This window comes from Triticum dicoccoides, chromosome 5A (assembly GCF_002162155.2).
Source record: "Triticum dicoccoides isolate Atlit2015 ecotype Zavitan chromosome 5A, WEW_v2.0, whole genome shotgun sequence".
NCBI classification, from domain to species: domain Eukaryota; kingdom Viridiplantae; phylum Streptophyta; class Magnoliopsida; order Poales; family Poaceae; genus Triticum; species Triticum dicoccoides.
The window spans coordinates 707362995-707374823 of NC_041388.1; the positions used below are offsets into that span (position 1 = coordinate 707362995).

General features: G+C 47.0%; 1 protein-coding gene and 1 non-coding gene across 2 annotated transcripts; one reads left to right on the forward strand and one right to left on the reverse strand.

Annotated features, from left to right (window-relative positions):
• Positions 1-4445: 4445 nt before the first annotated feature.
• Positions 4446-5485, reverse strand: LOC119304361 (heat stress transcription factor C-2a-like). Its single transcript, XM_037581544.1, has one exon. It carries the CDS (start codon positions 5434-5436, stop codon positions 4612-4614), a length of 825 nt encoding a protein of 274 aa, XP_037437441.1. The 5' UTR covers positions 5437-5485; the 3' UTR covers positions 4446-4611.
• Positions 5486-10456: 4971 nt separating this feature from the next.
• On the forward strand, positions 10457-10530 carry TRNAN-GUU. The gene has a single exon. It is a non-coding gene; the product is annotated as a tRNA-Asn (tRNA).
• Positions 10531-11829: the final 1299 nt, after the last annotated feature.

The following is an 11829-nucleotide window of genomic DNA, read 5'->3' on the forward strand; positions in this document are numbered from 1 at the left end:
AAGTGTAGGATCGAAAGTATGTCTAGAGGGGGGGTGATTAGACTACTTGACCAAATAAAAACTTAACCTTTTCCCAATTTTAGTTCTTGGCAGATTTTAGCTATTGTAGGACAAGTCAAGCAATCATCACACAATTCAAGCAAGCATGCAAAGAGTATATTGGCAGCGGAAAGTAAAGCATGCAACTTGCAAGAATGTAAAGGGAAGGGTTTGGAGAATTCAAACGCAATTGGAGACACGGATGTTTTTCCCGTGGTTCGGATAGGTGGTGCTATCCTACATCCACGTTGATGGAGACTTCAACCCACGAAGGGTAACGGTTGCGCGAGTCCACGGAGGGCTCCACCCACAAAGGGTAACGGTTGTGCGAGTCCACGGAGGGCTCCACCCACAAAGGGTCCACGAAGAAGCAACCACCCACAAAGGGTCCACGAAGAAGCAACCTTGTCTATCCCACCATGGCCATCGCCCACAAAGGACTTGCCTCACTAGCGGTAGATCTTCACAAAGTAGGCGATCTCCTTGCCCTTACAAACTCCTTGGTTCAACTCCACAATCTTGTCGGAGGCTCCCAAGTAACACCTAGCCAGTCTAGGAGACACCACTCTCCAAGAAGTAACAAATGGTGTGTAGGTAATGAACTCCTTGCTCTTGTGCTTCAAATGATAGTCTCCCCAACACTCAACTCTCTCTCATAGGATTTGGATTTTGTGGAAAGAACATTTGAGTGGAAAGCAACTTGGGGAAGGCTAGAGATCAAGATTCATATGGTAGGAATGGAATATCTTGGTCTCAACACATGAGTAGGTGGTTCTCTCTCAGAACATATGAGTTGGAATTGTGTATGTGTTCTGATGGCTCTCTCCACGAATGAAGAGGAGGTGGAGGGGTATTTATAGCCTCCACACAAAATCCAACCATTACACACAGTTTTCCAATCTCGGTGGGACCGAATCAACAAACTCGGTCGGACCGAAAAGGTAAACCTAGTGACCGTTAGAGATTTTCGGTGGGACTGACATGCAACTCGGTAGGACCGATATGGTTAGGGTTTGGGCATAACGTAATCTCGGTGAGACCGATTACACAAACTCGGTGAGACCGAATTTGGTAATTAGCTAACCAGAGAGTTGGTCAGGCAAACTCGGTGGGACCGATTTGCTCTTTCGGTGAGACCGAAAAGTTACAAAAAGGAAACACTGAATTTACATTGCAATCTCGGTGGGACCGATTCGCTCTTTCGGTGAGACCGAAAAGTTACGAAAGGGAAACAGAGAGTTTGCAATCCCATCTCGGTGAGACCGAGATCCCTATCGGTAGAACCGAATTGCTCGGGTTTGGCAGTGGCTTATGACAAGTGAAACTCGGTGGCGCCGGATAGAAAGAATCGGTAGGACCTAGTTTGGCTTAGGGTTTTGGTCATATGTGGATATGGGAAAGTAGTTGAGGGTTTTGGAGCATATCATTAAGCACATGAAGCAAGAGGCTCATTAAGCAACACCTCATCCCTCCTTGATAGTATTGGCTTTTCCTAAAGACTCAATGTGATCTTGGATCACTAAAATATAAAATGAAGAGTCTTGAGCTTTTGAGCTTGAGCCAATCCTTTGTCCTTAGCATTTTGAGGGTTCCACTTTCACATCCATGCCATGCCAAACATTGAGCTTTCCTGAAATAGTCATCTTGGAATAGCATTAGCTCAATGAGCTATATGTTGTTATGAATTACCAAAACCACCTAGGGATAGTTGCACTTTCATTAACCCAGGGAAGTGTTCCATCCTTTTCTCCGATAATTGCATGCAGTCGGTGGCGGACGAAGTGAAACATATTCTGGAGATTACTCAGCAGGTTTTTGAGCCTAAATACTTGGGCTTACCGGTCCCGGAAGGAAGAATGCATAAAGGACAGTTTGAGACTGTTCAAGAAAGATTACGGAAGAGACTTGTTGACTGGAGCGAGCAGTATGTATCGTCGGGCAACAAGGAGATTTTAATAAAGGCAGTTGCGCAAGCAATACCAACTTATGTCATGAGTGTTTTCCGTCTTCCTGCTTCGGTTTGTGATGATCTCACACGGATGATGAGACAATATTGGTGGGGTGTGGAGAATGGCAAACGGAAGATGGCATGGCTCAATACGGAAAAGATGATGCTACCCAAGAATATGGGAGGTATGGGGTTTCGAGATATGAGAGCGTTTAACCAAGCTTTGCTCGCTAAACAAGCGTGGAGATTATTGGACAGCCCTGATAGTTTATGTACCCGCTTGCTTCGGGCAAAGTATTATCCCAACGGGAACTTGTTGGACACAGTGTTCCCTACATCTTCGTCCGCTGTGTGGAGAGGCATCACCCATTGTTTGGAGCTGCTCAAAAAGTGACTGATTTGGAGGGTAGGTGACGGGTCTTTGATTAAAACTTGGAGAGATGCATGGATTCCGAGGGGGTATGACTTTAAGCCTATCACCCCGAAGGGTACTTGCAGGTATAATTGGGCGGCAGATTTTCTTGAGGAATCTGGCGCTTGGAACATACAGCGTCTCCGGCAATACTTTTGGGATATGGATGTCCGAGGAATTTTGAAGATTCGTACATCTCCTAATAGGGGGCAAGACTTTCTCGCTTGGTTCCCGGAGAAGAGTGGAAGGTTTACCGTAAGGAGTGCATACCGGCTAGCAACTACCCATACGCACATGGGTGTGGGCGCGTCAAGTGTCTCGCCGGATGGCCAGCGCCCGATCTGGCGAATGGTCTGGGAGGCCAAGGTTCCTCTTAAGATGTGCATCCTTGCCTAGAAAGCTGTGACCGGAGCACTGGCGACGAACGGATGCAAGAAATATTGGCATATAGCGACGCACGATACATGTCCGCTTTGTGGTACGGAGAAAGAGTCGAGCTTCCACGCGTTGGTGACCTGCGGGCATGCTCGTCAGATCTGGATGGCGATGCGCCAGGTTTGGGAATCTTCTGCTGCACTGTCATGATCACATGCGAGATTGTATTATCATGTTAATCTGGAGGATATGGTCTTTACGGTCTGATTTGACTCATGGTAAAGCAGTGCCATCGGTGGAGGTGACAATGGAGTATTTACAGAGCTACATGTCCTCTTTGCACCAGGCTCGAAAATTTACGACCGAGGAGATCATGAAAGGAAAGATGCCACTGAGGGAGGAAGCCCCGGTAAAACAGCAACCTGAAGCTACACCTCAACCATGGCCGAAGCCACCAGTGGGGCGGGTGGCCTTATCAGTAGATGGAGCGTTTGATAGTTCAGACGGGTCCGCGGCCACGGGTATGATTCTACGGCGGTCCGATGGGAGTGTTATCTTTGCAGCTTACAGATGCATCTTCAATTGCAATGACGCTCTGGAGGCTGAGATACATGCCTTAATGCAGGGCATGGCCTTGGCTATTCAACACTCGGACGAACCGGTGATTGTCCAGTCCGACTCCTCGGAAGCCCTACGTACGTTGAAAGGGAACAGTCTTTCCCGTTCCGCTTATGGACATCTAGTTGCTGAGATCCACCGTTTTATGGGTGAAAGGGAGTTTATTCCGTCGAAGGTTAATCGTGATCAGAATAGGGTTGTAGATCGGCTGGCGTGCTATAGTCGTACGAAGAGTACTACTGCTGTATGGCTAGGTAGGAGTCCACCATGTGTGGAGGAACTTGTGCCACTTGATTGTATCCCTATTGCTATGGAATAAAATCCTTTTACCCCCACAAAAAAAAGGGACGGCGCTAGAGACGTAAAGCGTAGACTTTAAAGTGATCTCACGTAACATTAGAGTTTGTCAAAAAAAATTGCGGGCACAATATTCTTTGTTGTTTGCTTTTACTTTAGTTTCTTTGATCCGAGTATATTACGTTTTGGCTCCTTAATTTCTTCTGTACAAACTGCCTTTATTAAAGAAAGAACATTATAAAAGGAGGAAAATCCATTATGGGAGGAGTTCTGATCTTCTATTAGGCCCTCAATTTCATTTATGCTAAGAAGGGAAGTTCTATGTTTTCCAAAGGCATATGAGAAGATCAAGTTGACTTTTTTTATTCATAAGATGTTGTTTCTAAAGGGATTTCGTATAAATGAAATTATTGGATTATACTAACATAAGATGTCACCAAGCAACCAAATTCCTAGATAAAAAATAAATGACTCATGGCAAATGAAGCTTGTTTTTTACCGAAGCACCCTGATTCATGAGCAGCATGTTTCCCTTGTTTTCCAACACAAGGCACAAGCACAGATCCTCATATACACTCACAAACACTCATCCTATAAATGCACGTAGATACACCCTCAACACAAATCTTGATATTGACGTGTTGTAGTCAACGAAAACATCTCCTTTTACTGAACATACATACCAAAATAAACTTGACACGGTGGGTACACCGGTGTCAATTTAAGACTTAAACCTTGATGGGCTCCTTCACAAAAAAGAAACATCTGAGCGTAGCTCTCCTTGCTCACAAAGTAGTTTGCCACAAAGTACTCCTACCACATCATCTAAAAAAACAAAAACTCCCTATGTATTACGTACAGTACACAAATGTGTAGGCGGAGAGCCGGAGATAGAAACACTAGCTCAACCAAGAGGCAGTACTCAGTAACCACCGTCCATGCGGAAAGCGTACGGCGGGTCGTCCACCGGCACCTCGCTAAAGCCATCGCCTCCGGTGTAGAAACCAGTGAAGTTGACCCTGGGTTCCCGCACGAAGGCCTCCTGCCGGTTGATATCGTACAAGAGCCCGTCGCCGTCGACGCGCATCTTCTTCTTGCCCATCTGGGCTTCCCCGTCGAGAAGCAGCCGCGGCCTCTTGGCCTCCGCGCCCTCGCCGGGGAATAATCCGCAGCCGCCACCCGAGTTGCCTACGAGGCGGCGCAGCACGTCGGGGTCGCCGACGACCTTGAGGAGGAAGGCGAGCATCAGCTTGGGCCGGCGCTCGGCGTCCTGCACCCGGCGCCACATCGTCGCCAAGCGGTCCTCGGTGGCCCTCTGCTCCTCCTTCAGCCGGACCACCTCCATGGCTAACATCTTGCTGCTGATGTCTTCATCCTCCTCGTCGGCGTCTTCCTTGCCACGCTTGCCGCCGCTGCGGCGCCGGACGATGCGGGTCAGGAGGTGCGTCTGGCCGCGGAGGAAGGAGGCGTGCGCGAACTCCCACCGGTCCGGGTCGACCTTGCGGAAGCCGTAGGTGTTGAGCTGCCGGACGAAGCTGGAGAAGTTGGAGTGCTTGAAGTGGGCCGGGAGCAGCGCGCGCGAGAAGGAGAAGGGGTCGGCGACGACGAAGCTGTTGCTGGCCGGCCCCCACGCGACCACGGCGTCGGTCGCCGGGTCGTCCACCATCGCGTACGTTTTGGCCACGAACGGCGCCACCATGCCGCCGCCGCCTTCGCTCCCCGAGCACTCCATGCCGGCGCTGCTCATCTAATTTCACTCGCGACAGCAAGCAAAGGGAAAGCAGTACTAGTGTTGTCAGGAATGACTGGTGATGTGAGAGTGGTAGCCGAGCTATACATATAGTCGAGGGACCTGCACACGCAGGAAGCCGTGATGGGACAGGTGACAAGTACGAGTGGACGCGTGCCGGCGCCGGGGTGCCCTGCGTGGCGTCCCATCGTCAGGGCAAAAAAAATCATCTAAAAAGAATACTCCTAGCTTAAATTATAGGCAATCTAGTGATTTGAGAAAATTCATGAAAATTCAAATTCAAACTTCCAAATCTAGTCAAACTTGATATCTACAGAAACTTCATAAAATTTCTAATCTAATGTAAAAAGAATCAAATTAAAATACTAAAAATCCTATTTTAAATAAATTTTCTAAAAAGTAGAGCAGGTGTTGGCCGAAGAGGGACTCTTTGGCCAACAGGAGGCCGAAAAGTCTTTTTTCGGGCAACATGAGGCCGACGGGGTGATATTTTTGATTTTTCTTCATTAGGGTGTATAGTTTCCGAATTTGCTATAAAAATCATCATAGTTTAAAAAAAAAATCAAAGATCTATCTTGATACGTGTCCCTCCCTGGCGATGAATCATCCCGCTGTCAAGTGTCAGCCTCCTTACATTTAATCGAAAGCCGCCCTGTCAACATCTGCATACGTTAGTTAACTACTAATTGTAGAGCGTAGTGTGGCCTGATGGGCACAAATACGTGCCTCTTCCGTCTTGGATGAGCAAATATAGAAACCCGATCTTGGACCCCGATTGTCGCGCTCATCTACTGGGGCGTAGGCGACACTCCTTCTGCCAAACAAAGCGGCAACAAGTGGTGGAAAATGTGTAGAAATAATCTAAAGAACAATCTAAAGGAGAAAATTATATAAAGGGTCGGTTGATGGGATACAAAATGGAGCGGTTCCACCTGCTGAGCTCGGCGCCGATGAAAATGGCAGCTCCCGTCCCCGGCTGATTGGTTAGTCAAAAATTTCCGGATTTAGCTTTGTCGCGTGCCGGATATATGCCTGAGGCGAGGCCGACGTGCGACCACGCACGCACGCGGTCCCCGGCGGCACGGCTACGTCGATCGGCTCGTCGGCCATCTGGGGTAGTACGTGGCGACCAAATGCGCCCTGATTGTCCACGCTAATTCCAAGCGTACCATCGACGTTGTCGTTTGTATATTGTTCAATCATCATCTTTTTGGGGGGTTCAATCATCTGCAGCCGCCGCATACAACAGATACGACCCTCTATACGTCCACGGACAACCAGCATTATTAGTTCCACTAACCCTGTTATCATCACATCAAAGCATCATTTATATTAGAGATAAAAGGCATTTTTAGAAATAGTGAGGCCCTGTCTCATGGTGTCTCTCCTCGACATCAGCATACCTCGGCAAGACTATCAATGTGGCTCGCTTCGCCTCCCTAGTCCACGCCGGCGACGAGGATCTCGCCTTAGGAGTTCGTCTTCTCTAGCTTTTATAATTCTTTGCGAGTGAAAAAGAGATTTTATTTGATCAATCAATACACCAGTCTCGAATCCAGCCAGACCACGGTGTGGCCTTCTGTCCGGTCGAAGGAGGCTAGATAATGGCTTACACCATTTTGTTCCCTACGAACATTATATAATTTGAGTGTGCCCCTGGCTCTCACGTACGTGGGCACTCTAAGCGTTAGGGTTTCTCGTGCCTCTCGTCGACGCCGTCTTCGGTCTATCTCGTCTTCTATGGTTTTAGGGCCATGGAGACATGGTGGATCCGGCCCTTGCCGGTGGGAGGGCTTCTTTTTCAGATGGTTTTTTGAGTTTTGTTAGGGTTTGTTAGACTTTGTAATGTAGCCCAACTGTGTAATCTGTATATTGTGTAACCTTATAAATATATGTGATAGGCCACCCCTAGAGGGTTGAGCCAGTTCCCACAAATCCTACGTTTAACAGGGTTTGTGTCCTGCTAGGAGAGACGAGGCGACAACAGCTCTCTGAATATGGAATAAGGTCCTCCCCGTCTAGCCCCCGTTGCTAGCATCGTCGGAGGGCATGTGGAGGTTTGTCTCCGGTGGATCTCGCGGGATTCAGTTGGCGTTTGTCTTCGATGGATCCACGTGGATCCGATCTTCATTCATCTGTGTTCATGTGTCTACAGGTTGGATCCATCTGATCTACGCATCTCTTCATCAGTGGCGGTTGCTGTCGTGGTGTGCTGGCCCTATGGGGTCTTAGCAAGATGACTTCCCGATTGTCGACTAGAACAAGGTTTGGCCGGCTCCGATGAGGGAGGGGCAATGACGGCGGCGCGTCTTCGGTTTGCTCCAGTGCTTGTAGTCGTCGCTTGTAGTCGTCGCTAGGTGGTCTACGGACCTGGATGTATTTCTTACTTCTGATGGTCTTTGTACTACCTTAACAATTGATAAATAGATTGGAAGTTTTTCTTGCAAAAAAAAAAAACATGAGATCGATAGTTTGAAAACTCTCCCTTCCCTCAGAAGCCTTTGGATTTGGTCAATCAACATGGACTAGCGAGACAGGTTGAAAACTCTCCCTTCCCTCAAAAGCCTTTGGATTTGGTCAATCAACATGGACTAGCGAGACAGGTCCATGTTTGGACCATTGATCATATTGAGAGCGACAAAGCAATACGTCTCCACTTTTATCGGCAACTCCGTCCACTGCAAGGCGAGGCACATGACCTTCATGCAAGCTGAAAATTCAGCCTCCAGTGGTTCTGCATATGCACGCAACTCTTCGCAGGATGAGAAAATGATGTTGCTGGTGGAGCCACGCAGAATCATGCCCGCCCCTGCAATTCCTGAGATGGCATAGAACGATCCGTCAACGTTCAGTTTTGCCCATCCTTCAGCTTTATATTAACTAACACATGTATGGTGCCAGAAGCTGTATCACTGTAAATCTGCCATGGTTCCACTTCACCACATCGATCGTGATAAGCTTGCACAACGTCAGCTTTGCGCATCTGCCAATCGGCGAGTTCTCGAAGCTCGATATCTTGTCCCTCTCCGCATGCATCATCATTGATCTTGGTACATTGCTTACCTGCTGCCCTTGCCTGTGCGTGCTCAGGGTGATGGCTGGTAAGTCTGCATGCAACATGACACTCCACTCAATGTCATTGCACGCGAGCTTGATGTCCGAGCATGCATGGGATGCGCAAGCATCGACATAGTGACTCCGCTGGCCGGTGCTTAAGCAATTGAAGCTCAGTGTATGAGGCAATAGGGTACTCAGCATGTCCATCTCGACGCCAATGGTGGAGAAGATCTCCTTGTAGTGCTATTACACAGGGTTCCCTCTTGTGTTTGATCCTTCATTTCCTAAAGGCATAAGGTTGGAGACGTTATACACTAACAACAGGAAAGGCATATTTTCACAGCTACATCATATTTATGCCCTGATTTTGCACATGTCTACATGTGTGTTAGAGTTTGTGTAGAATACATGTTGTAATCTCAACTAAACCCCTCTCTCTCTCTCTATTATCCCTTAGCATATCTAAACTACCGAATCGAAGGGATCGGTAGGTTTCCAACTTGTACGCCAAGTCTGGCCTTGAGCCTCGATCAATATAAACTCCAACGCGGCTCCATTACGAGGGAGTAGAAACGCTTCCTGACATGGTATACAGAGCCAACCTCTTTCTATCTATCTAGCCAGAAAGCTTTTCCCTCGATCACCACCACCATTACTAGATCATCATCACCACATCACCATGTCCTCCTCGGCCACCATCGTCATCAGCCTTGGTGCTCCACCAGCTGAGAAACTCACCAGAACCAACTACATTCTATGGAGGACCCAGGTCATGCCGGGACTGCGAGGAGCGCAAGTCACCGGCCTTCTGGATGGATCCGACGCTACGCCACCGAAGACAGTGCAGGAGCAGCAGGCGGACAAATCCATGGCAGAGGTGCCAAACCCTCTGTATGCAAAATGGATCTCGAAGGACCAACAGGTCCTGAGTCATCTCCTGAATTCTCTGTCAAAAGAGATTCTCGTCCAGGACACGAGTAAGGAAACAACTTTCGATCTTTGGACTGCTATCACCACTATGGTTTCATGTATATATCGTTGAAAAAAATTGCAGGGCTGGCGACTTCTTTCGTTTCGGAAATATCGGCCAGGCTAGTGATTTCCTTCATTCCGAAAATCAGATTTTTGTTTTCTTAAACAAATTGCACTATTGAGAGGTCCGGATTGATTTGGATAATTTAGGAAAGTTAGATCCGTAATTTCTTATACGTTAGGAAAATATTGGTTTGTAATAAAAGAGAGGGACCGATTGATCGCAATTGATTTGGATAAGTTAGGAAAGTTAGATCTACGATTTTTTATACGTTAGGAAAGTGTTGATTTATAATAAAAGAGTGTACATAAAAATAAACCGATGGATAAAAAACCCAGCGTGGAAATGGGTGGTGGGAGGTGGGACGAAATAAAACCGGACTAAAATAAACCGTGAGGCGAGACTACCAACTGAGACATTAGGAGTAAAGATTGTAGCGCAATATTGTAGCAACTGCTGCAGTATACAAAGGGGGCCCGAGGCGGCCAGCTGGGCTTGATCCGGCCCTGGTAGTACCTCTCCACATTTAGCAGACCAACCTGAAGATTTTCGGTATGTTAGTTTGTGAGCATGTTTTCATGTTCAGTTATGTTGCTGGACTATTGTTTATTTGATTGACATATGTACGTTCGTACTGGCTTGTGATGGATGCCTAGCTGCGCCCAGGTGATCACCTCCAGCGTCCCGTACTCTCTTGAATGAAAACATAACCAGATTAAGCTGCATCCAACTAATCAACATGGCGTAGAGCTGTGTAGCTGGTTCGTTTAGTGGGTGAGATGTTAGAGTGCAGTTTCACACGTGCCACCACAACAGAATACTCCATTCACTTGTGCCAGCGCAGGCTCAAGCCTTACAACTGACGGGGAGGCCAAAAGACTAGTTCCACCTAGAATATGTAAGATTGTAAATTGAAGTACCAACCAAGCTGGAATAGCTCAGTTGGCTAGAGCGTGTGGCTGTTAACCACAAGGTCGGAGGTTCGAGCCCTCCTTCTAGCGTTTTTCATATTTTTGCAATATTTTTCTTTCTAAAATTCTCTATGGATCAGGGGTCTACTGCCTTACTTTTTTTTTTGAGAATCGGGTCTACTGCCTTACTTATCCCGTTGGAGTGGAATTTTTTTCACTATTTTTCTTTCTAAAATTCTGTCGGCAGTAACGTTGCATGGATCAGGGGTCTACTGCCCTACTTATCCCGTTGGAGTGGAAGACATCGGGACAGATTCCCTAGAAATTATCGTACGCTCATCGGCTATTAGCTTGGCAACGTGTTGTTGTATCTCATAATATACCTTCTCAAGCCGAAAGTGTTCTTCTGCGCTCCCAAGTTTAAATGAGCTCAGGTGAACAGTAAAATTGAAAGATAATGAAATTCAAAAAATTAATTTTGTGGTAACCTTTGACAAATTTTTCAATGCTTGAAAATTTTCGTCACGAAATGACATTTGTTACTCCAAAATGCTTTCAAAAATAGCATCTTGGACGTATCGATTTTGTTTTTGTTGCCACGGTTTTCAAGAATGTTCATTCATGATAAATTTCCGCAAGCACAGAGTATATTTGTCAAAGGTTACAATTTTTTTTGGATTTTTTGATTTGTTTTACTATTTTTCACGATTATACTGTTCACAAGGAGCTTTTTGAGCTAGGGTGCAAATACTCCAACTCCTGAAGCTGCCATCTCATTTGTCTTGGTTTGTCAAAATGTACTTCTTCCAGACGATTAGACATATATACACTAACTAACATTGTCTCCAGGAAAGCAATTTTGATGCGCATTCGCTTGCTGGAGCAAGTTAGATAAGAAAAATATCTGAGGAGTGGCGTGATCAGACTCCGGACTTTCTTATTCCTTCTCTTGTTATAGACATGATCATTATTTAATAAAGGTCACCAAATTTAAAAAAAAAGCTAAATTCTAAAAAGTGTGCGCGCACTATTTCGTCTAGTCGAGCACACACACAATGCAGCGTGAGCGCTCATTTGTCACTTACCTGGTCGGGATCATGGACACAAATCGCCCACGACACGCCGATGGACCCACACGTCATGTAAAGGGAGTGGGTGGTTCTAGCGATGAACAGGCGCAGAGATGACTTGTCTCTCCCCAACCTCTCTCTCTCTCTCATGTTCGCTCTCATCGCAGAACCCTCCCTCCCACCCAAATCTCATCGATCAACAGCGAAGAAGGAAGGGCGCGGCTGGTAGGGGAATCACCACTGTGACTACATGCAGGGGGTAGATTGGTGCAATAGCAGCATGATGAAGATACCTTCCTGTCGTGTGGCACTGTCAGCC

Bases quoted from the DNA above. Each gene is read 5' to 3' on its own strand.
- LOC119304361 (XM_037581544.1), bottom strand. From the start codon at position 5,436: ATGAGCAGCGCCGGCATGGAGTGCTCGGGGAGCGAAGGCGGCGGCGGC.